The sequence below is a fragment of the Drosophila miranda genome, chromosome 4, assembly GCF_003369915.1.
Source record: "Drosophila miranda strain MSH22 chromosome 4, D.miranda_PacBio2.1, whole genome shotgun sequence".
NCBI lineage: Eukaryota > Metazoa > Arthropoda > Insecta > Diptera > Drosophilidae > Drosophila > Drosophila miranda.
Genome location: NC_046677.1, coordinates 13,325,215 through 13,351,302, shown reverse-complemented (window position 1 = coordinate 13,351,302; position 26,088 = coordinate 13,325,215). Strand labels below are relative to the sequence as shown.

General features: G+C 40.6%; 1 protein-coding gene across 11 annotated transcripts; it reads right to left on the bottom strand.

Annotated features, from left to right (window-relative positions):
• On the bottom strand, positions 1-25,704 carry LOC108161670 (voltage-dependent calcium channel type D subunit alpha-1). 11 transcript variants are annotated; one of them, XM_017295975.2, is made up of 34 exons: positions 25,555-25,701; positions 24,126-24,551; positions 22,898-23,651; positions 18,814-20,159; positions 18,480-18,699; positions 17,688-17,793; positions 17,298-17,437; positions 16,985-17,091; positions 16,312-16,464; positions 15,678-15,859; positions 15,100-15,619; positions 14,804-15,029; positions 14,534-14,744; positions 14,264-14,473; positions 14,083-14,201; positions 13,958-14,019; positions 12,878-12,995; positions 12,319-12,448; positions 11,985-12,151; positions 11,806-11,893; positions 11,080-11,187; positions 8,834-8,941; positions 7,824-7,876; positions 7,616-7,762; positions 7,077-7,548; positions 6,927-7,010; positions 6,802-6,864; positions 6,552-6,740; positions 6,240-6,488; positions 5,528-6,187; positions 4,979-5,430; positions 4,424-4,464; positions 840-970; positions 1-782 (listed from the first exon to the last, which is right to left on the bottom strand). In XM_017295975.2, exons 2-34 carry the CDS (start codon positions 24,133-24,135, stop codon positions 267-269), a joined length of 8,142 nt encoding a protein of 2,713 aa, XP_017151464.1. In that variant the 5' UTR covers positions 24,136-24,551; positions 25,555-25,701; the 3' UTR covers positions 1-266. The 11 variants fall into 11 exon arrangements, 9 of the variants coding, with proteins under 9 accessions (XP_017151464.1, XP_033249104.1, XP_017151455.1 ...); XM_033393213.1 differs by lacking the exons at positions 11,080-11,187; positions 12,878-12,995 and adding an exon at positions 13,567-13,678 and having other exon boundaries at positions 22,802-23,651; XM_017295966.2 differs by lacking the exons at positions 8,834-8,941; positions 12,878-12,995 and adding an exon at positions 13,567-13,693.
• Between the last annotated feature and the right edge of the window lie 384 nt (positions 25,705-26,088).

The following is a 26,088-nucleotide window of genomic DNA, read 5'->3' as shown; positions in this document are numbered from 1 at the left end:
TACGAGTTCATGTGTACTTTATTAAAAGGCAAAGAACAATGCTATCATACATGTAAAATTACAGTTGGTTTTGTTTCTTTTTACAAGTTTTACAAATTGGTTTGTGAGCCGCTTCTCATTTGAGAGCAATTCCTTTCAAACAGTTCCCGAATCTATGACTAAATTTTCTTTCTAAAAATTATACATACAAAAATTACAAATTCCATTTCACATTTCTAAAATTCCATGAAGAAGACATTTTTTATGTTTAGGCTACAATGTTTATGCTATGAGGAGAAGTTCTGATTCCCTGGTCCACGTTGTGGCGATTTCTGCTGCTGCTGGTTGGCTGCTGACATGTTTGGGCTATTTGTAGTTAAATTATTTGGGTTTTGGCCAAGCTGTGACTTGCCGTTGTTATTCGTGGTCGTTATTGTGGCCACACGTCTCAGACGATTATCTGGTATCGGTGGTGACTGCAGAGTGCCGGAATATTGCTGGTGCTGGGGCGAGAGTGAGGACGGTCCACTGCCACTGCCACTGCCGCCAAAGGCATTGCGTATGCTGCTGCCTCCAGCACCTACACCAACACCTCCAACACCAGCAGCGCCACTTGCCGAACCACCGAAGATGCTTCCAGTGCTGCTGCCAATCAGACTCAGCGAATGCTCGTTGGAGAGTATCTGATGAGCGGCCAGATTCATTTCCTCCGGTGTCATGTCCAAAGCCTCTCGCATCTCCCGAGCAGCCGTGCCAACGAATTCGGAATCACAATATTTCCCCAGTCCCTCAGCGGCGAGTACCTGTGGAGAGTGGCGATCGTATTATCTCGGATATTTCCTCGTGGCACAAGTACTTACCCCTCCAATCAATGACTCGGCCAGGCCGTTCATTTCAGATGAAGTTGGTAAACGACGCTGATCGTAGGGACTAGCTGGGGTCGATTGGATCATGCGCTCGTGGCCAGGAATAGCACCATTGGGTGCGTAGACTAAATGAGCACATAACAAGAAAATTACGGAGAGAATTAGAAAAGTTTCATTCCGAAATTGGTTGATTTTTTGGTATATACGTTTATGAAATTTATATTTTTACATAGCTTGATGATCGTTACTACTCCTGGTTAAGGATTCTAAAATTACTCCTTTGTGTGATAGCTATTCTAAATGTATCTTACCTTTATAGTGTTACCTTTTTTCTACTATTAGTATTTACATATTACTATCCGATTCTGCTCCTATGTAACCAACTACCAAATAGACCATTCGTGTAAAGTTGCTATTATTCTCGAACCTGGATTCAACTTGGCAGGCTAATAAATATAAATGTATATCAGAAAAATATCTTTCCTCAAGTTTTGTTCAAAGTAAAGTAAATTGTTAAGGAACTGCTTCTTGCTTGGTGTTCTTCCTGGCATTCTTTTTCTTCGATTTTCATAAAATATTATATTTTTTCACTCTTTTTGACTAGTCTCTATCTAGTCAAGTCTTTGATCTTTCTCTTGGATGTATTTGCAGATTTTAACTTTAAAGTTTACTCATTACATGTCAACATCTGATCGCGTATTTGGAACTTCTAGCTTGAATATTTCTATGCTTGATTATACAATATATATTCTGATTCTGATACCATGTAACTTCAAAGTTGATATATTTCTTAGCATGATCATCGAGCTTATACAATACGACTATCTTAGCATCTATGAATATGTAGCACTACATTTAATGGTTGGTTAGGCAGCATTCTATAGTACATATATATACACGATATCCATACATCGTCATTCCTTTTTAATGAGCATTATAACTATGTTAACTCTTTTAAGCACAATATGGTAAAAAATAAAAGTTAGTCCAACGAAAGCAAGCAACAATCGCTATATATGTGTGTGTAGGCATAACGTAATACACTCCAGTTACAATATCACTAAGGCAAGGGGTTCTATGAACAAGGCAAGCGACGTATGTAAGCATTTTTTGTGTGTGGATGTTTCTGTTTCGGTGTTTGAGTGTTCAGAATGTCTGTATGTATTTGATGGGCACTGGGATCAGTATCACTCGGGGCCTCCAAAATGACTTCTAATCCCACAAGGAAAAACAAAAAATGCGACGACAAGACAACATTGAAGGACAATATTAAATTTTGGAAGAGTATTTCTCACGGAAATTGGCATGTCAAGCAAATATAGGTATAATTTATGTTTAACAAAAATAATGGAGACAACGTTCAGATCTCGGAATGGGAATAACGATCTATGTAGTATTTGGTTGGGTTAGTATTGGGTAAATGTGGCTCATATCGCCGCAAGGCACACACATCAAACACACACTTTCGATATATACGAGTATGATAGGGCTAGATCGGGCCATGGCCAAGGCTTTGGAGTAGATGGGAACAACAACACGGCTTTGTTATATATATAAATATATTTATATATATAGAATATATAGACATCGATATCGGGCTTTGGTTTTTATGGTTTTTAATTACGTTCATTGTTGCTGTTGTTGTTGCGTGTTAAACGATTGTTGTAGTTGTTAACGTTGTTTCTGGTTGTTGTTGATGTAGGTTGTTGTTCTGGTTGGTTGTAGGTGTTACGAGTATATCATTAATCCACTCAGTTATCAGTTACCAGAGAACTCTCAGTTCGATCACACAAAATAACATATTCTTTACCGATAGGGGAATGCATCATTACTGTTTCTCTCATTTCAAACATAACCAAAATAATATAGCAAAAATTCATTTTTAGGAACGATTCCCATGGGCTTATTTGAGCTGGGAAACCATTTGTGTTTTGTTTTTTTTTTTTTTTTTTTCGCTTCGAACTCTTCGGAAACTCATCCAGCAAGTATATCGCAGTGTTCGAAGCTCAGCACTCGGTGGTTTTTAAACTCGAATCACTTATGCTATAATAAAGATTTGTATAAGAAAGAGTTATACAAAAACGAATTACTTCAACGAACAGAATTAACTGAATTGATTGATAATGATAGTTTTTCACGTTTTGTTCGTTTTGGTTTTTTGTTTTTGTCTTCATTTTGATCATGGCAATGGGTTTCGATGAGTTAATTTGTCAATAAATTTCGCTGAATTTCTCAATCATATTCGTTAGTTTGTAATCAACAAAAGGAGCCACATACTATTCGGTTAAGTGTGTTAAACTTTTTAAAAGGATTACATTTTAGTACTGAGAATGTGTGTGGTGTTTAAAATCCAGGAGAGGAACTAGGAAGAGGAAATATTCGACTTCTTCAATTAATTTAAAGATTTCTTTTTAAATACAGCTTCTTATTATTCTTATCTTCATATATTGATTACTTAAAATTTCCCTAAAGATAGTTCCTGAGTTGAAATAAAAAAGGTTTTGAATCTAAAATAAAATGTTTCATTTTAGCAAATAAATGTATAGGCTGTATTTCTAATGCTTCACTTTTTACCCACCGCAGGACAATGAATATCTTTAAATTATATATAAATTATTAAGAGCCTCAGACAAAATCGTATGCTTCAGATACCCATTTTAGTTGGGTCTATTATTCAATAAATATTCCATATTTGTGGCAAAATTACCTGTATGTGAGTGGGCCTGCAATTAAAACCAATTCTCGAATATATATGGATCATATGCAAATGTGTTAAAATGTTGTCTTGTGTATTATTCTGGATTTTAGCTATGTTTTGTCCCAATTTACATTATGAGGAGCAGCGAAAGCGTTTCTACTTTTTATCTGTAAGAGTAAGCTGCGCCTAAATATGTGTAACTAAACTACAACTTTTAACTACGATCATTAATTTGTATATATATATATATATAGGCGCGTCTGCGTATAAATCTATTCATGTGTACTACAAGTGTTATGAGGAGACATTTCTCGATAGATTTTAATGCATTAGTTTTTTGTTTGCGATGAACAAACAGCCAAGAAAATACTTAGTACGAGCACACTGAAAACGAAACAGTTGCTTGGCAGTCTTTTCCGGTTATTTTATGATGTTGCATTTGATTGATATTATTTGTAACATTTTGCATGCCGCAGGCAGTAACAAATCTTAGAATTCAGTGGGCAAGAGACTGTACATAATTTGATTTGCAATGTGTTATAATGGAATGCAGCTGCTACGAAATGGGCTATACAAAACTAAATTATGAATTACAAAATAATTAACGAGGAGTTCAAATAAATTTGTTTCTTCTTTGACTGTCTTTGTCGAATTTGTGGGAGGAAAAAGCCAAGAAACAAATTTTGTCGGAATTAATACCAGGATTTCGTCCAATGAATAGAGGGAAAAAGTATAAGAAAGAACGCATTAACAAAAGGTGGGTTAATAAATTGTTGTGCAATTGAATTGTTGCTTTGTAGATGCTGCTGTGGTTTTTTGTTATGTTTTTTGGTTGTTTGATTTAATTTTATTATTGCAATTTGCAGCATTTTAGGCTTACCATTGTTATATGGATGCAATAAAATACCACGATTGCGGTTGCTGAAATTAATGTTCGGGGATTGAGTAAAAGTTTGGTTTATGTTCTTTTTTCTTTTCTTTTTTGTTCTCAATAAATGTAGTTTGTTTTTTGTTTTTTCCTTCTATGGTTCTTTAAATCCGCTAGTTTATACGTAACAATATGGATTTATCTGTAATTTGTGATTGCAGCTAGGTGTGCAACTAGATTGCAACTAAGTTTAAACTCTTTTTTTTTTTGGTTGGGGCCAAGTAGTTAGACTTGGCTTGGCTCCTTTTGTCCATTACAAACTTTAAGGCACACTTCACTCTAGGTGACAAATAAAAATGCCACAAAAGAAAATAGATAAGTTCGATAAACGAAATGGTATGGATCAACCCACTAAACAGCAAGCCATAGTAACAAGAAGTATCGAACGGAGCTTCGTGTGTGTACGGGTACTTCGGCTAAGTGAAAACCAAAAGAGCAAACTCCAACATCGGCCTAAAGAACGCGCCGCCTCGACCGGGCAGGCGCAGGTGCTCCCCGCATACTTACTCATAAGAAATCGCATTTGCTTCGGGTGGCAGGGTGCCGGCCACTGTGGCCGCTCCCATGCCCATGCCTCCAGCTCCAGCTCCAGCCCCGTTCTTGGCCAGGGGCCGCATCGAGATACTCTCGCCGAAGGTGCGCAGCTCTCCCCCACTGCTCGCGCCGTGCAGCTCGTCTTGGAGTTTTCCGGCGGCCGCCATGCGGGCTTGCATGATATTCCGTGTGATGTGGTTTACCCCGTCAGCCACGCTCCGGTTCAGGCTGTCGTACAGATAGTCCCCGCCGGATGGATCGGAGCCGAGCACCAAGGTGCTGCCGCCCACGCCTACGGCCGCCGAAGCGGAGCCACCGATCGTCAGGGCTCCGTTGCTCTGCGTGGCCTTGGCACTGCGGCGGAAGGTTCCATTGCCATGTCGGCGAATAGAGGACCACACGCTGCCGAAAAGCGTGTGGTGGCGCTGCAAAAAAGGACATCGAAGAAGGTTAAATCTGCTCTATGGATTGAGCTTGAGCTTCAAGTGAGTTATTACGGTATAATCCTTCGTAATAACTTACGCGATGCATTGGCTCAGGCTCTTCGGCCAGCTCATCCAGGTTGCCGGAGATGGCACGCTTGAGGGCAGGCGACACTTCGTGCAGGGTACGCAGACCAGCCTGCAGAGTGACCGTATTGTTGTCTGGATGGCCCTCCTTGCCCTCCTGTTCTTTGCGCTTCTTGAAGCGCCGGAAGTAGTCCTGTATCAGATACGTGGCATAGAACTTGCCCACCGTCACCTCATCATCGTTGCCCGGCGGAGGAACCACCTGATCCAATAGCTTTGGATTTGTCCGCTTCCAGATCTGTTTGATGGTGGCTCGCAGCTCCGAATTGCAGTCATCGATGTTGCCCTCAGTCTTGATGCTTAACGAGGTGCGAACGACCGCGAAGAGGGTGGCGTTGAAGAGAACTGTGCCGTCAGAATTAAGGGGCATGTTCATGGACACCAGACGCTTGCAGGCCATGCGGTGTGGACAGAGCTTGCCAAAGCCCAGCGGCGGGGAGATCTTTCGCAGCAATGTGACAACATCAAGATGCTTGATCCGACCCTTGGCATCCGGATCGTACTCGCTCCACAGGCGAATGAACTCGTCCAAGTGATGGGGGCCCAGAATGGACCAATCTCGTGTGAGATAATCAAAGTTATCCATAATGACGGCCACGAACAGATTGATGATCTACGAACCAAAGTAATCAGTCTGTTTCTGTAGAAATGCATACTCGTCTTACCAAGAATGAGCAGAGCACATAGAAGGATATAAAGTAGGGATAGGCTATGGATGAGCCACATTGTTCTCCAGGCGTATCTGAGTTCATGTCACACTTAACGTCCGGCTGCGCCGAACAGGACATCATGATATCCTGCCAGGCCTCGCCAGTGGCCGAACGGAACAGCACGAGAACCGCCTGTTGAAACGTCTGGAAGTTGTTGTTGTGCGAAATGGAATTCCCACCATCCAAAGCAATTTTACCAAAAACCTGAGTCAAACAAATGCATAAGAAAGTGGAGAGAGTAACAGATTTCTTATACAAGAGCCTCACCTGCATTCCCACAACCGCATAGATAAAGAAGAGCAGTACAATAAGCAGGGCTACGTAGGGCAGTGCTTGAAATGATTTAATGAAGGTCCAGAGCAACGTTCGAATACCTTCGCCCTTGCTGAGAAGCTTAACCAGGCGCATCACACGAAACAGGCGGAAGAAGTTGATGGAAATCAAATTGGAACCCGCCTGAAGTAATTATTCATTAGAAGATCTTTCGTATATTAAAGTACAAGTAACAACCACTTACTGCCTTAGCCTTGGACTTACAACCCTCGACAATATCACAAGCCGCTTGAGAAGTGTCTTTGCTCTGCCAGGAAGTATAAAATTATCAAGTTCATTCCCTAGAAATTTTTTGAGGATTATACGAACCTTGATTTCGGAGTAAACGATATCGATGAAACTGCCCAAAACGATAATGAAATCAAAAACGTTCCACGCATCGCCGAAGTAATTCTACAAACACACAATTTATAAAATTAGCTTTTTCGAAATATATACGTCTAATTCGATAATTCCTACTTTAAATCGAAAAGCGGCCAATTTGAAGACGAATTCCAGTGCAAAAACTGCAGTAAAGATCATGTTTAAGGCGTCCAAAAGTTCCGTATACCATAGTGGTTGATTATAGAATTTCATGGCCAGTGTGACGGTATTTATCATGATCAGTATAAATATGGTGTACTCAAACGACGAAGATGTCACGAACCACCAGACCTTATATTGTATCCCGTGCTTTGGTATATAGCGACGCACGGGTTTTGCCTTCAGTGCGAATTCTATACAATTACGCTGGTTCTTGTCCAGATCACAGTTCTTGTATTCCTGTTCACCCTCATTTTGGAAAGTGACAATAACGAAACCGACAAATATGTTCACCATAAAGAAGGCAATTATGATAATATAGATTATATAGTAGGCAGCTACAATTGGACGGAAATTGTGTATTGGACCACCGTCTTCCTGATTCGAATCAATCGAGACATATAGTAAGCTGAAATGGCAAGATAGCAGAGAGGTTACACAAAATCCAGATGATAGCTTAAGTTCTCGAAACGCACCCTGGCCAACCCTCGAATGTGGATACTGTGAAGAGAGTCAACATTCCCTTGGCCACATCGTCGAAATGAAATCGATTGTTGGTCCATTCACGTTCCTTGAGACGCGGCTTGTGGACATCCCCATCGTCATAGACCAGATAAGTGCCACTGAAAGTATCTTGCATTGTGTTCATCTGATCTGAGCATACTGGGCTTCAGTAATACTTACAAGCATTCCTCTTGCGTCATTTTGGAGCCATCAGAACATTTGAAAAATTTACCCTAAATGATTGTTAAATGGGAGGAAATACGAATGGTTTGTGGGGGAGGCAGGGGAAGAGATTATAAAATATTAATAGACCAGCATGGAATATGGCAGAGTTATGGAAATATCTGAGGGTGAAGAAAGTCCAACTTGAAGTATTCTTCGGTTGAGCTTACTTTCCCAGAGATGACAAATATTACGACTGCTTTACGGTAGGGACTATCGACTAAAGCCTAGTTCAAATACGAATATATTATGCAGCAATGTACGATAGACTATCTAGCTATCTATATACGATCAGATCAATGTACGCACGAGTATATACATTTACGAGGTGTTTTATTTGCAAACTCATTTACATACACTGCCCAAAATTATGGGGTGGACGATAACAGTATTAGTTTCGTGGACGCACAATATTTACAGACAGGACATCAAGAAACATGTTGAAACTCGGGTTAAGTACATGGGAAAACATATATTCAAACAAGTACTATATTACATTGGGTTAGCAGGGCGCTAGCTAACGTAACTAGTAACTTTTGCTCTGAGATTAGTTTCGATAAGCAAGAACTGATAACTAGTAGCAAGCCTTGGTAAAATGGTAGAGTTTCTTTGGTTTACCAAATATGGAATGTTGCAAAGCGTACGAGTCGGTAGTATTTTCTTTGAAGCTGAGAAGAGGGCGAAGAAAATTTACGTGGGCTTTGTCATACAAAAAGTTTTAATATCTTTGACCTCTGCGTGAACATTGAGAATATTTACCTTTCAATCGAACACTACCCAGTAAACCCTAAACATAAATATCGAGATGGAAGAGTAAGTACGACAAAATTCAAAGCACACATTGATTAAGCAGCATTTCTGATAGTTTATTTATAGCTTTCCCTTTTTAAAAATAAAAGCGCACACTTAAAGCCGACTCTAGATACCCTCCACCACTGACTTTTCACATATAATTCAAAAGAAATTACCTTAAAGAGTTGTACTCCAATAACCGCAAACATGAATTGCAACAAATATGTAACCAACATGATATTACCAATGGTTTTGATTGCGACTACCACGCACTTGACCACATACTGCAGAAGTAGTTTCAATTTTTTGTTCAGTGTAGGCCAAATGTTTGGATTTGTGTGTGGGGGATTTTTTGAAAGACGTGTATAATATAATTATTTTATTTAATTTTTTTATTTATCAATTTAAGTTTGCGAGTGGCAGCATCAATAATAGGATTTTGTTGTGTGTATTTTGCGACCACATTTTTTAAAGGGAATCAAATGGTTTTGCATTATGTCAGTAATTAACAATGACATTTTTTTCGATTGGTTGGCAAAATTCAATTCAAAACAACCGAAGCACGTTTGAAGAGAGGAAAAAAGAAGAAAAATATGTATGTAATATAGAGGGATCAATTTGCGATGTAATTGGTTGGCTATAAAATCATTTGTTTTGATCGATTGTACAACTAATACCAGGCTAAAAATATATACGGAGAGTGACAACGGAAAAGATTACAAAAAATAATACGAATATGAAAATAAAAAATAAGTGTCCAAGCCACATATGCTTTTATATGTGAAAAAAGGAAATGTTGATGTAAGCAAAAATTCAAATAAAAATGTGTTAGTATCTATCTTGGGAATCTTTGGAATCCTTAATGAATCCATTGTAATTGAAATTTTGAATTGTGGTGAATCGATACAGTATTTGCTTCAAATGTCGGATTAATTTTCCATCAAAAGATATTTGCATAAGAAATTATATTTATTTATTTGAGTGGACTTGAGGTACAGCGTACAACACTGAAAAAGATAGTGAAGCGGATCAAATCACGATACAGTTTACAGTTTACTGTGGATTCATTCAGGTATTCCGGCTACCATGTTGAAGAGGCTGGTTACTAATGATGGTCCGGCCCTTGACGGACAGTTAATAGGTTTTTTACACAGGGGAACTGTTTTTTTCGGCCTTGATGCTAGGGTGCAAGGTTGGTTTGCTGTTTTGATGCTAGAGAATAAACCCAAAATAAACATGGTGCGCTCTTGCGTGAGATTTTGAAGGGTTTTGCGTGGGTGTGATGGTGCTTATGATCTTTATCGACATATGTATAGGTGTAAATACTAGTTGCTTTGTTGGATTTAGACGTTTACAAACGCGGAAAATGGGTGTGGAATATATATTAATTTTAAAAATAGAGAAAGATATATGTGTACTGGTTCTGTCATTAGTGTGAGTTGTGTTAGGATCGGTGTGATGGTTGGTACTCCTTCTTAAGAGCGTCGACAATATGAAACTCAGGTAAATGAAATCCCTCAAATACAATTCTATAATTTCACTCGTTGACTTTTACATCTGTTGACAAGTTGGTTGCTTCCTCTGCGGTCTTCGGGGATTATGCAGCGCATTAATAAGCAATACTGAAGATATTTGTAGTATTTACATTCACTTGTTGAATAATATTCATTACTTTAATTATTTTATCTATTAGTAAAAACGAAGTTTCTGTACAAAAATTAGTCAAAAACTTTGTAAACCATACAAAAAATGAACAATAAATTAAAACATAATTAGTCAATGCAAACTGAAAGGGAAAACTATTTTAGAACAACATTTGTATATATTTATTTGTTAGGATATTTTTTGTGTGCAATCACAAAATGACAAAATAATTGAAATTTATACAAATTTTTGTCTTAAACGTATCGACTAACTATGCCTATTCAAAACTTATGTGGGAATATTATTTGGATAATGTCTATTGTCTAGCTAAATTATCTTAAAAGTAAATCTCTAGAGTTGTTTAAATTCTTTGAAGGCTTTGAACGTACAGAGGATCACATGCATCGACGTCAATGGCAGATTTATACAATAACTTTCTTAGAATATAGCTTGGAGTTTGTATATCTTAGCCTGGTACTTAATACCCTTGAAGAAAATTAGATATTCTGCCGTGTGAGAAAATCAAGATATAGATATGTATCTATTTGCAGAGAAATAATTTAACTGAAGAATGGAATCTTCCCTTTTGTTTTGGAATGCCATTTTGCAGCACCATTGAAATACTTTCGAGGATAGTTACAAGGGTATTAAGAGCTTCGGCATGCCGCAGCTTGTTCTTTATATCCATCTTAAAACTCTTGATCCTTAGACTAATGGAAAACTAAAAAACAAATGCAGAAAAAGTCGAACTAAGTTGAACTTAAAGCGAAAATCATACCTTAAACAACTGGACTCCTATCACGGCAAACATGAATTGCAGTAGGCATGTGACGAGCACAATATTTCCGATAGTCTTAACTGCGACTATGACACACTGAACAACATGCTGTATGTGATACGACGATATATATAGTTGAATTATTAATTTATTGAATGTAGTACGTTATACTAATGGTGGATAAGACTTAATTGCTTTTTTTTTGCTTTTGATCTCGATTTTCTTCTGCGCGCACAGTTTCAATCGGGTTTTAGTATGAATAGTTATACATAGTTTTAACTATGCCCAAGCCACGCCCATACGCTTCTATTCCACGCCCATTTTCGTTAAGTGTTAAGAGCAATGCTCAAAGTCAAGCAAAGTCAATTGTTTGCAGTGTATAATTCAATAATAAGAATCTTCAGCTTGCGTTTCGGTGCACCCTACACCCAGCATTTCAAGGTTTTACGGTTGGTATTCGCATAGTCTAGAGATGATTGTGGACCCCCACCCTTCTTTGGGGTTATTTTATTTGACTGAGATTTCTAAAAGCTGCTTATATGTTAAAAAATTAAAAATATACGAGTATTTGTTGTGGGGTGGTTTTGTATGAAGAAAAAATCAAAATAATATTACATGAACTAAAACCAAAAAAAAAATAGAACAGTTTTAATTGAAGCATTTAATCGAGATTGAGAGAAAGTATGAGGAAGTATGTGTAGGACTTGAACTTGAATGGAGTCTTACCTTGAGACCTTTGGCACGATTAATGGCTCTGAGTGGCCTTAGAACACGGAGCACACGGAGAATTTTCACGACTGAGATCGCATTCGAACTGCAGTTGAAATCGATGTTATAGTTTATGTTCCAGAAGTAAAATTATATCACAACTACTGGGTGAGAGTAGTGTTTCGATTATTGTTTACCTGGACACTAGGGATATCAATGAGACACAGACCACAAGTAAATCTAAAAGATTAAATGCGGATCTGCAAAAGGCTCCGTCGTGTAACACGAAGCCGTATGAAATCAATTTCAGAATCAGTTCTATTGTGAAAACTGCCGTGAAAAAATAATCAAATTTATTGAGTACCTGCAAAAACAAACGAACAGTGAAGGACATCGAATGAAAAGTGTTTCCAATATACGAGTACGCACAGAACAGTAACGCTCTCAACTCTAATTAAGCCTCAATCATAACTTACAGGAATTCTTTATCACTTGGAGTTTCTTTAATAGGTCGCTACGGGAGCTACTTACTTTGTTCAGGTCGTCGTTCGCCCTTAGGGGGTTCTCTGCGGCCAACATGGCTGAGGAGAACATGATGCAACATAGGATAATGTTGCCGAAATTGCTGTGGTTACAGAGCCAGTGGCAGAAGACACGAAATCTGTGTGGGAACAATTGGATATACGTTTATCGTCGGTTTTCATATGAGTGTCTAAGTTACAGATCAACAGAAACAAATAAAATAACAAATCAAAACACACGGCATGCAGTTAGGGATCGCTAAAGACAAGTTTAGAAAAGCAAATTATAATGCAAAGAGGCGACTAATCTATTCAAAATTCAACTACAAAAAGTAAGTTTCTTGGAACTAATACATCTTTGGCTTAAGTACTTGGGACAATACGCAAAACGAGGTTAAGCAAAAGGAGAAATACACAACTATACATAGATAACTCAAGGACAGTTGCATACACACGCACACATGAAACATGTCACACGCACAGACACAAAAAAATATACGAGTATCATCATTCGTGGGAATTCTTTTGAATTGACGTGGAAACTAAAACTAAAAAATAATAATAAAAACCTGTTCGTTTGAGAGAAAAGAAAGAATGATGTGCCCGGTGGTATGGGTAGGATTTTGTTGGCCGTATTAACCTCAGACATACGACGTGGGCGTGCTGTAATCATGCCTTCTTCATCCACTATATATGCATTTAAAATTTTATCATATATTATGTATATATATGTATGCCAATTTGGAAAAAAATAATAAATACATATATGAGAATTTGGCAAGAGATCGGTAATAATTCTTATACTTTAAATCTAAGAACTTAGGCTACAAATACTAATATCTTAATAATAAACTATAGTTGACGTCTTTTAAAAATATAACATATTCAAATAACATATTGAAGTAACATTTGTGGGCTTAAAATTATAGTAAGGAACAAAATATGAGAGTATTCGTCCTACATTGAAAAATGCCAAAAAAGAAAAAACAATATTTTTAATTAAAAAGGGAACAAATTCCAGTTAACTGATAAGTTATATAAAGTACATATATATAGCTTTAAAATGCTTTACAGCTCGATGGGGGTTTGTAAATCGATTTTCAGTCACATGCAAACAACGAACTGCCGAATCAGAGTGCAAAATAATGCCAAATATTACGGAAAAGTTCATAAATTTTAATCACAAGACAAATGAACTAAATCAAATCAAATCAAAGAGTGTGTGTAGCATTTTAATTTCAATCAGTGATTGATTTACCTGTTTGTGTGGCTGAAAATGAAAAATGCACTACCACGCGGCATGGGCTTTTTAGTCTTCTTCATGCTGACTTCGGATAAACGTCGGGGTCGTGCAGTAACATGTGCTGATACTTCGGAATGGGAGTCTTTCGATTAATTATTGAGTGTGTGAAGGTGTTTGTTGTTTTTTGTTTGTTTTTGTTCAGTGTAGTTTCCAAAAAAATGGCGGCAGAGGATGAGAGGCGTCGGCAGCAAAAGTTTCAAGGAATATTTTTGGTTCGGTTTCTTGTTAGTTTTCAGTAGATTTCTAGGCATAAGCTTACAGTACTTAGAATCTACTTTCAGACCATAAAGTAATCTTAGGCTAGTCTTAGTTGCAAATTGAAATGAATATACGCTAGAGAACATACCTTCTTCCTCCTCCTCCTCGCACATTTCACGTACTTCATCATCAGAGAGTGTTTCGTGGTCCCTGGAGTACAAAACAAAGAAATGTCTTAATCAATTTGATCTGTATGCAATTTGCTGCTCCCACATTTTATCTTCATCCATTTCGTTATGTTCCATATCTATATCAATGCTTAGATGCTCATCATCCTCGCCATCAATGGTCGGAGTGGGACTGTGGGATTTCTTCAGAGCTGGATCATCATGCTAGCGGACAAGAACTCGGATTTTAACACGCCTGAGATTTTTAGATTGCATTGGATACATACAGGCTCCTCCTCTTTTTCCACCTCGGATAACGAGTCGGCATCGGCCAAATTATCTACAGCAATGGCCAAGAACACGTTCAGCAAAATATAGTTACCGCATATAAACAAGATGATAAAGTAAACGCAGGCCAAGGCACCATAGGAGGAGACACCGCCGTAGGCATTAATGCCTACATACATCACGGCATTCCAATCCTCACCAGTCATGATCTGAAAGGATGCATTTTATGGATAATAAACACCACTGTATGAGGAGTTGGGAAGTCCTACCTGAAAGACTGTGAGCAGACTCTGCCAAAAGCAGTCGAAATTCATTCGATACTTCTCCTCTTTTCCGTCAAAATTAAATTTACCGCCAAAAACTTGCATGCCAAGCAATGCAAATATCACAATAAACAGGAAGAGCAGTAACAGGAGAGAAGCAATTGATTGTATCGAGTTCAATAAGGAAGCAACGAGATTTGATAGAGACCGCCAGTATCTACGAAGAGATCAAACATTGTAACGTATATAAAGATAATGGGAACCGCATCAACTCACTTGGTTACTTTAAAGACACGCAGGAGACGGACACAACGCAGCACGGATACGCCCAAAGGTGGCATCATTCCCGTGTTTGTAAGCAGGGTCTCCGAAATGCTGCCAATCACAACAAAGCAGTCGAAGCGATTGAACAGCGAAACGAAGTAGCCCTGAAATCCCAGACTGTACATTTTCAGTAGCATTTCGCAGGTGAAGAGGCCAATGAAGACAACGTTTGTGTACTCTGAAAGGAAAAAGAGTTGTGTTCAGTTTTGAAACTGTACGAGTTTACAGAAGACCGAAGTTGAGACCACCTTGAAAGTTGTCCAACCAATCCATTTGCTGATAATGCTCCGTGGCCAGGACGCCAGTGTTGAGGAACACCAGGACAATGATTAGCCAATAGAAGGCTTGAGATTTGACGGCTTTGCGACAGGCCCGACGCATTCGTCTGTTGACACGGTCGAAGTCCTTTTTCATTTTGCGCCATCGGGACTCAGTCATCTGGACTTCGGGCATTTCCTCTCCCAGATTCTCAGTGGAATCCATTTCGTTCGCCTGCTTCACCTTGCCATCGGCTATAAGGCCGCCCACAGCATCGGGCTCGATATCTTCGGCCTGGGTGATCCAGTCGAGGTAGCCACGAAGATCCTCCTCGATCTGCTGCTTCTCGCGTAGCTTTTGGAAGTCACCGCGGTTCTTTGCCTTGTTACGCTCCTTGGAGAACTCACCAGACAACACACCAAGAATCAGGTTCATCACAAAGAACGCACCCAGAATGACCATGGAAATGAAGTACATCCACTGCCAGTCACTGCCCATGGAGTCTTGGATCTGTGGAAGATTTATTACCCATGTACACGAGGAATTGATAGATAAAGCATGCACTTACGCTGTAGAGAACATCAGTCCAACCCTCGAGGGTGACGCACTGGAACACCGTCAACATGGCCAGACCAAAGTTGTCAAAATTGGTAATGCCCTGGTTGGGTCCGTCCCAGCCACCGTAGCACTTCATGCCCTCCGGACACGTATAGCCCACTCCGCAGGGCCGGATTTCCTCCTCGTATTCACCTAGATTCCGGTTTGGATCCATTCGGATTGATTGTTTAGGTTTCATGCATTAGCGATTGAATGGAATGGAATGAAATGGGATGATAGGTTCTCTGAAGTGCCATTAGGTTTTCTTGTGGTGGGTGTGTCTGTGGCGGAATATGCCGCATCTTTGGCATACTTATATTTGTCCCAAACATTTAAAAACTTCAACAGCTCTTTTAGCTGGTAGATCAGTCAGGAGCAGGTGACTGGAGTTCTTTTAAAGTTTATCTCTGACTTTTGAGTGTGGGTGTAATTGTGGAATGGAATATCTGGACAGCCCTGGGCTTCCTTTGAAGACTAATCTTCCAGTAATAGAGCTTTTGGACGTTGATTTTGTAATGCGACATATCTGGTAGCATTCAAGACAATTGAATGATATTTGTACAACGTATAAACATCGTACGATTCGATGACTCGATTCTTCTTACCTGTGATCTCATCGCGACACGCCTTGTGCAATTTACCGGAGAACAACTCGAGGCCAATGATCGCGTAGATTATTATCACGAATATGACCAGGAGTGCAATGTGAAACAGGGGCACCATGGCCTTCAAAATTGAATTTAGCACAACCTGCAGACCTGTAGAATAGCGTTATGAATGGCCAATATTCGTTTTGATGGTTAGCATGCTCCTTAGTTTGATTAGCGGTTTTTCAAACATTTAGTGCAAACACAGAGGTTGAAAACGCGGCACAGAAATTGCGATTTCTAAAATCAAATTTAGAACTCCGAAGGATAATGGTACAACATTAGCTGTGTTGATTGATTAGCAACAGATAAACTTCTTCCCGACTCAGTATGAACTATCGGAGATATTGACAGTAATATTTGTGCTGTGCACAATGGGTTAACGGAACATTTTCAAATTATCTAACTGAAGAAAAAGCTAATTGAAGTACAAAAGTATGGTCTGAATGAATGGTCTGTTTGTACATAGTTTGAACTATATAATATTTTCCCAATCTTCTTCAATATCTTCCATCTGTGCTGCATTTTAACTACGAATCACTCCGTAGTTTCTCGCAAGGCGATCCTACTAGGCCGGTGAATTTGTGATTTTGATTTGAGCTTATTCTGGGCAGGTGCATTCAGCTCTTACTTGGTACACCCGATACGAGTCGCAACGGACGCAGCACACGAAAGGCACGCAATGCCTTCACGTCGAAAGCATCCTTCATCAAATGGGAGAGTGCCGTACTTATCGCTCTGTAAAAATGTGTGGCATACAAAGTTCATACGTGTCTCAGTTTTGGATTGACTTTTGTTGGTAATTTTGATTATTGTTTTTTGGTTTTTCTAATTGGCTCGATTTCGATTAAATTGGATATAAGGTAACATAAAAAATGGTTAAAACGAGGCCAGAGGGGGCCTAGGCGCTCTGCGCTTTTAACTGGAATATTTTGTATGCTTACCCTATAACTACAATTGTAAAATCTAATAAATTCCATCCATTTCTTAGATATGCACCATTATGTAACATAAAACCATATGCTACAATTTTCATAACACATTCCGCTGTGAATATAACTAGGAATACATATTCAACTTTTTCCTGTTATTGTGTTTTGTGGGTTTTGTTCGTGGTTTTGTTTGGGACGTACGGATGGGGGATTCGGAGTTGGTGGTATTCGGGGAATCGGGTTTTCGTTTTGTTCAGTTCATTGGATATGTGATTTGGATGCATGAGGTGGATATAAAAGATACGTGAAAGAAATGCATATTGATTAAAATTCCGTAACATTTTTAATATAAATAGAACATAAATATCTGTGCCATTGGAATCAGTCAATGGAACTACTCACCAAGGTTTGATTCGTCACATTCGAATCGCTGCCCGGATAAGGCGTGTAAACGGCCAAGGCAACACAGTTGGCAAAAATTGTTAACAAAATAAGGAACTCAAATGGTCTAGCGAGGCGGAGTTGAGGAAAATCAGCCAGAATATCTGTTACTTGTATTTACTAGTTCAAAGTAATATGCGAGGGGTGGACAATAACTTAACTTAACTCTTAACTTATAGGGCAACGCTGCTTCTGTCTGCAAGCTTCCGTCAGTTGACTTCTGTTAAAATTTGAAGAAACTGCGTCATTTAGTTAGTGTCTAACAGCCATTAAAAGCAGAAAAATATGCACGTTATGGTTTAAATGTTGGATAATAAAGCTTTTCGTAAAATGGATTCCGCGTTTGCTCACAATCGACCACAATGAAAGGGTGCACGCATGTGCAGATTCCATAAAAAAAATTCATTACTTAGGCATTGAACTTCTCCCTCACCCGCCCTATTCTCCGGACCTGGCACCGAGTGACTGTTTCTTGTTTCTAGTCCTTCAGAAACGGCAAAGCGGACAAAGATTTTATTGCACAAAGTGAATAGAGCTAAAAAGAGACTATGTTGAAAAATAAAATCCAAAAACCTGTGTTTCAGTCACAAAGTCCCGGTCTTGAACATTGAACAACCCTTGTATGTATGTCGTAAATAATCGGCAGTGCAAGAACCACGATACCCCACTGCTAGATCTGTTTCTCTACAACTTATTCTTGAGCTGGTTTATGAGAACGTTTTTAAAAAGGGGTTGTCGGTTAAAAAAGGATACTTCCACTCTACAATGCGTATGCACATGGCTCGCAGTGGATTCTTCAGGCTTAGGCAGAAGAGCGCTCTCTGCGGCCGATCTGGCTGCGGCTTGCCACGGCGCTGTGGCCTCTTCTGGCCGGCGGCAGCGGCATTAGCTTTTTGGCCACCAGCGCCGCTGGGTCCGATTGTTGTGCCGTTCATGGTTTCCGGAATGTTTGCAATGCCCATGGCGTCAATGCCTGCCGGAATGAAGGTTCGGATTTATATTTATGTATGTTGTTCACATAAGTAGTTCGGACAAATTATGCCATAGGTATTAGCAGCTCATGGCAGGTAGTTAAGCAAAGACTCACCCATAATGGTGTTGCCGCCTCCGAGATCCGTTTCGGCGCCATCGTACCTCGCCGAGTGAGAGGCATCGCCGCCGCCGGCGGCTCCGCCATTGCCGTTCGGCGTGTAGCCGCCACCGGAAGCGCCACGCTCAAAGTCCATGATGTTGAAGAATTTGCCGGCACCGCCTCCGAAATTGTCAATCAGCTCTGCAGAGCTGGAATAGAATGGGGAGAAGGCCTGGGTGTCGTCCTCCTCCTCCTCGTAGTACTCGTCGACGTCGTCGTCGTCCTCGTCACCTTCAATTTCGCCGTCCCGCTCTTCGTCGTCGTCGTCGTTATGGTGGTGCTGCCGCTGTGCCAGCTGCTCCTGCTCGTCAATATCAATGGTTGTGCCCTCTGGCTCGTCTTCGTCCTCCTCTTCGTCCTCGTAGAACTGTCCTTCTTCAGCGTCGTCGTCCTCCTCGGTGATCCTACATGTCCTCCTAATGGAGGGCCGGTTGCGCGTATTTTTCCTTACAACCACGTCGGCATTGTCATCCACTTCGCCGACATCCTCGAGTGAATCATTGTTGCCACTAGCCCGCACGATCCGCACACCGTCATCTGCATCCTGGCGGCGCTCGCTAAAGCTCTCACAGTCAGTGTTGGTGTTTCCTCCGGCTCCGCCCAAGGACTGGTCCTGGTCCTCCTTGGCTGCGGCAACAGCCGCGACAATCGCCGCTGTTCGGAGAGTCTGCGAGCTGAGATCCGGATTGTTGGGATCGTCGTCGTCGTCGTCCTCCTGGCAGTCGTCGTCCCCAATGAAACTGCTTACGTCCCCGACCCCAAAGCCGTGCAACGTGCTGTTATCTCCGGTGATGTCGCAGTTGCAGCTATTGCTGCTACTGCTGTCCCCTCCAACGGCGCTGTAGCTGCTGTCCTCGTCCCGGCCACCGCTGCTAAAGCTGCTGTTTGTGCTGCCCGCACTTGTTACACTATTCTGCGGCTGTTGCTGCCACGCAGATGCCGACGCTGCCGCCGATTGAGCTGCCGCAACAAGAGCCTCCTCCGGCGTCAGCCGCTGACTGCTTTCTCCTGGGGCACTGGCGCCTCCTCCAGCCCCTGCGCAGGATGCACAACTTGACTTCCGTCGCTTGCTGCCGTTCGCCGAGGCACTGCCCCCCTGATTTGGTCCCGATCCGCCGGCTGCCTCCCCGTTCCCGTTCCCGTTGCCGTTTTTGTGGCGGCGCTGCTTAAAGTCGAGTTTGTAGGTGCTATTGTTGACTATTTGGCTGGTGACTGTGCTGAGTGCGAGTTCAGTGTTGCTTGGTCTCTTATTGGTGCTGCTTGGCTGGCTGGAGTCGTCAGGGACCTCAAGCGGACTGCAACTGTGGGTAGGAGGTAAAGTATTAGAGCTCGTCGACGAACAAAACACTTCTCATATACATTCGGATGCACTTGCCATTAACTACTTAATCCTAAAATAAAGAAAATGATTTTGTTCATGGACTACAAAAATTATTTTGTTTCATCAAACCGGAGAAGCTTTACCCAGACCATTGGAGACATTGTACCCACCATTGGTACATTATAGCAACTGAAGCTTCTATTTATCCCATAAAAACTTCCAAAAGGGAGAACTAATAATAAATCAAATAAAAATTTATCATAGTAACAGTGGGAGAAGTCCGATTTTATAGCTATCAAAGGGAAGGGTACAATGGAAAATTTAAAATAGCTTGAATACAAATTATTGACCCCAAATTAGATTATCGAATTCTTTTTTTGCGGATAAATAAGTAGTAGCGATATTTAGTTATTAAGTGTATATAAATGTACATAATCTTTTGACTAGTCCACATTCCACACAAGGAAAAATATAATAGCTGTTTCCATACCACAACTCTCTTTTCCTTCACAAAAACGAAGTACCATTCGGCCGTTTATCTCGCTCAATCCGCCAGAAGGCGCCACTAGATGAGGAAGAGTGAGAGATTGAGAGCGCATGGCATGAGAGTCCGCTAACGGAAATTTTTGTATGGTTGCACTAGTTCTTATAGCCGCTGAGAACCAGGCGGTAAACAAAAGGGACGGACCAAAAGGTTCGTAGCTTTATGGAACCGGCTATTCGTGATACGAAAATGCTTCAGTCTTGCTTTACATTTATTTACTCAAATATACTTTTTGGCTTTTGGCGACATCTATTGATCTTGATCAGCGATCAATGGTGGATTTTTTACGATAGTTCTGGTGAATGCTCATGATTAGTTATTATGAGGCATAAATTCATGGATCAAATTTGCAGATGTGGAGCGTACAAATAGTTCGATTCATTTTCTTGAAGCATGATGAGTTGCTGTTGGCTTATATCGAAAGCTGACATATCGCAAAAATGGACAAAAATAATACAAAAACGAGGGGGAACGTTGTGAGTTGCTGCGGACACCGCAACTCTACAGTTATACCCGATACTAAGTCAGTATGGCTCTCCTCCGGCAGACGCCGCTAATATTAAACGACACGACAAGGAGTGCGTGCGAGAGAGACAGAAAATCAGTCTGAGCGTGACGTCGGGCGCTGCGTAGCCAGTGCAAATTGATTTGTTCCTTTTGGCTATAAAAATTATCTGATCTGGTCCAGATTCAGCAATCTGATAGATATGGTCGTTATCTATGATTCTGCGTTTTTAGTTTTGTGGATGCAACAGATTTTCGTCCTTTGTGGGGGCGGAAGGGGGTGGGGCGAAATTCTGAGATATACGTTTTATAGTGAGATCTAACAGAAGTGCGGATACCAAATTTGGTTACTCTAGCCTTAATAGTCTCTGAGATTTGTGGATGCCCCAGATTTTCGTCCTTTGCGGGGGCGGAAGGGGGTGTGGCGAAATTTGGACACGAAACGGTCAAGGTCCGATATCACAGGAGTGTGGATACCAAATTTGGTTGCTCTGGCTCTTATGGGTTCTGAGATCTTTGAACTCATATTTTGCAATTGGCAAAACCGACCATGAAACCTGTGTGTTAGAGAGAGACAGAGCGAGTAAGAATGAAATTGTTTTCTTGATTCTGGCTATAATAATTATACGATCTGGTTGAGATCTTACATTCTAAAACATATAGTCATCCTCTACGATTCTGAGTTTTTGGTTTTATCGTATCTTTAAAAATGTGGATGCCACAGATTTTCGTCCTTTGTCCTTTGGGGCGGAAGTGGGCGGGGCGAAGTTTTGAAATATTTTTGTAGCAGTGACATATCACAGAAGTCTGGATCCAAAACATCGTTGCTCTAGCTCTTATAGTCTTTGATCACTAGGCGCTGAAGGGGACGGACGGACGGACAGACGGACAGACGGACGGACGGACAGACGGACAGACGGACAGACAGACATGGCTCAATCGACTCGGCTATTGATGCTGATCAAGAATATATATACTTTATGGGGTCGGAAACGATTCCTTCTGGACGTTACACACATCCACTTTTACCACAAATCTAATATACCCCAATACTCATTTTGAGTATCGGGTATAAAAACAAAAATCCTGAATTTAGCTTGGGTTTCGCGAATATACACATGTACGTGCTAGTGAATGAGTCCATTATTAACTATTCTCACTGTGAATTCACTGACACTTTTCACCATTTACAATATTCTCGGCATGCTCTTGAGCTTCTTTAAAAAATTATATTTATTTATATGTTAAAGATGGTCCCGAGAAACTATGCATGTCACATATTGAATCTGTGAAGGTCTGTGAAATTAAAACCCATCATGAAATTAAAATTATGTGCATAATAACGTATCTCAAAATAAAAAACACCTTCTGAATATTGAAATAACTTACTACTTATTAGGATGATGCCAAGAACACGCTTTAAACTAGTCATGCGAATACATTCCCAAAACAAAAGGCCATATACGGACACACTTAGGAGCACATCATTGGAGTGAGCACAGGGTATACGACAGCGATGTACAACACAGAATTACGATAGCTATACGAAAGTTGTGGGTCTTGATCTAACTTACTATGCCCTAGAACGCCTAGATGGTTCCAAATAATCAAACTCTTGCAATGCATTGTAAATGAATTTCTTTTCGTGCTCCCGCTGGAGCTGCATATACCTTTGTTGCAGGACCGAAGGCGTGCCTGCTCCCGATGGCGACGTTCCGGCTGGAGACGCTCCTGCTGATGTTGTCTTGATGGGCACAGGCAGCGTTATCGTCGGCGAGCGATGCTGATGATGATGATCGGGCCTCACAATAACCACCTCCAAGTCACTTTTGGCTGCTGCCGACTTGCGATTATATTTCCGACTGCCTCGCGTCGGCGTCTCGGCCTTCAGATATCGCCTTGAGGTGGCCGGAGACGTTGGTGACGGCTTCCTCTCAATAACCAAGGTGTTATCATCGTAGGCTATGCAGTTAACTAGCTCTCCGCCACCCATCACGTTTGTAGCCGTTGTGGCCGTGGCCGTTGTCGTCGATGATGTGGCCTCATCTCGTTGGTCATAAAGCTTTGCCTCCTTTTGTCTCTGGAACTGCAACTGTCGTCGTCGTTGGGAGGATGATGTAGTCGTAGTTCTCGAGCTTGTGGTGGGCTCGATTGTAGTCGCAGGCCGTTGGTTCTTGGTAGGGCATGATTCATCGATGACGACAACACTGACTGGCGTTGAATCTTTGCTTGCTTCCCTACCCTTGTCCTTAGATTTATCCCTATCCTTATCGTTATCGTTATTGTATTTATGATTTAGCTTATTATTTGAACTAGAACTATCCAAGGCATCGTATTTGTTAATTGGTTGCTGTTGCTGTTGCGGCTGCGTCTGCGTCTGCTGTTGCTGTTGCTGTGTCAGTGAGGCATGCTCCTTATAATCTCCTTTTGGGTTTTGATGGTTTTCGTTGAAGGGAGATGAGGTGTGTAAAGGATAATTTATTAGTAAAGCAATATCAATATTTGATGAGCGTTATAAAGATGACTGGGGTGCTGTTCAAATCGATAGATTAGAATTAAAGTAATGTATGAAAAAGATTCGATATTAAAATATAACGTGTCTAGCTTTGCGACCATAAAGATCGAGCTCCATCGACATTTAAATGATACAAAGAATATTGTTCTTAGATTAAAAACTGAAATCTTTCAAAATCATGACTCATATTCAAAGAGCTTTCAGTGTAAATGTCGTTTAACAGTTTGTTTTGAAGTTTTGTTAACAGCAAGTAATTGAATTCTAATATCAATCGATCAAAAACAAACTTGCTCAATTAACCGCATGATGAATGATGATGGAAATCAACGTAATTGATGTTATTATTTGGAGGTGGGAGGGCAGTGTTCGTGTACTGGTAGTACCTGTATTCATATTTGAAGTTTCCTTCAGGCGCTCAATATGGATTTGGCTTTCATTCAAAATGCACTTCGAAGAACTATTGTGGTCTAGAAACGTGTTGGCCAAGTGCCGGAATGCGGTCAGCAAGAGAGCCACATCGAGGGTATCAACAGGTGTTTTTGGTCTCAGACACAGATACAAGCACGCACTAACACACAGCTAAGCACTCTCTCACACTTTCAGAGACTCTCAGACACATTTATACTGAGGACAGCTTTTAGAGTTGTTTGGCAAAAGAAAATGTTTCGCCATTAAATTGTAGAAGTTTGACGGTGGTGCTTAATTAATTTTTGTAAGTTTTATTGGTTAACGTATTTGGACGAGTTTAAAGCGACGGTTTGTAAAATTTGGCATTTATGAAAGTCTGCGGTTGAGGGTTAGTTGTACACCTATGGAAGATGGATTTTATTATATGGGTATTATTAGGCTTCGAATAGGTTTTCACTGTATCGGTTGCTTGAAGCACATTTTATTGGATTTCGTTTAATTCCAGTTGAGTGAGCAGACAACGAATTTCCATTAGTATTGATAGCTTATCAGTCATTGGGGTTTCGCTATATATAAACCCTTGACACACATACACAGGGACCATATATGTGAGTGTCGTGTGTGTATGTGTGTGTGTGCGTGTGTGTGGGTGAGCAGGCACCAAAACAAAAACCCACGCAATGTTTACATTTTCCTTCCGAGTTATTGTGGCATGCAACTGTCAGATGGGCCGTCATCTCTCAGAGAATGAGAGCCACTCTCTCTCTAATCAGCACGTCTCTCTGTAAAGCTCTCTCCCAGTGCAGGAAAGCTTTTTGGCCTTTGCAGCAAACAAAATAAAAGTTTCGCCAAAGTGTCACAAAAGCATTTAAATATATATTTTTCCCTTCCTGAGTGGGGCACTGGGGAATGCGAGTACGCACTCGTCACTGATTAATATGGGTAAATGGTACACATTAGACGGCTGAAAGATGGTCAGAAGGCTGGTTCTGTTATAGGTCTGGACTATAAGAAAAAAAAGCCATCCACGGGAATGAGGTCAAGAGCGCGCGCGTTTGGCACTAAAACTAATTTGCTCATTAGCTTTTGATGTCCCGCCTGGGAAATGCTTTAAGCATACTTTTGTGAGTAGCCTCTTTGTTGGCTACTCCAAAAATGACTCTGTCTCGTTTGAAGAAGTTGGGGGCCAACAGGGGCTTGTGCTGACCGATTGACCTACCCAGTCATATGTAATACCCTACACACACACTTTCCACACACAAAGATATATGGATATCAGACAACACACATGAGGAAAATTCACACATGTGTGAAAACTTTTAAAGACGCAATGCGAAGAAAAGGGAAACCACTTTTCCACATGCTTCAGGTGCTTCCATTTCACTGCTTCACTTTGCAATTTACCCACAATTATCACTGGACACTACACTTTCCGTTTTGTGGTATAAATTTGTTGGATTTTCTTTTCTTTTCTGTATTGTATTTTAGTATTTTCCTCATACGCGACCAACAGCAACGTGAACGAGTTTAAGGAATCAGCCACAAAAGCACACTGTGCAGGAATCGTTAGCTTTTCACAGAGGCAACCATGAATGTGTTGACATTTGCCAGAGCTTTTAAGAAAAGCTTACGTTCCCGATTTTGGTGGCTTATCGATTGATTAGGGTTGTTGAAGGTTGGTTGTAAAATCGGATAGGGTCTTTGTTGTCTGTGGAAGCTGTTGGAGATAAGTGTAGCCATGAACGAATTGATTCCGATGGAATCCATATTGAGTTAAAGTCTTGTCTTTTCTTGCGGCTAAGAACTACTTTCCAAGTTCTTTCCAAGTCGAGCAATGCGATATTTGTTTTAAGTAACCCCAGTTGCTAGCTCTTGACATGGACATACTTAGGGAGAGTTTCAAAAATATTTAAAAATAATCAAAAATAAGATGAATAT

Bases quoted from the DNA above. Each gene is read 5' to 3' on its own strand.
- LOC108161670 (XM_017295975.2), bottom strand. The intron at 7,549-7,615 runs GTGCGTTTCGAG...TTGCCATTTCAG, and splicing joins ACATTCGAGGGTTGGCCAGG to CTTACTATATGTCTCGATTG. The intron at 971-4,423 runs GTAAGCCTAAAA...GTGCTCATTTAG, and splicing joins ATTGCATCCATATAACAATG to TCTACGCACCCAATGGTGCT.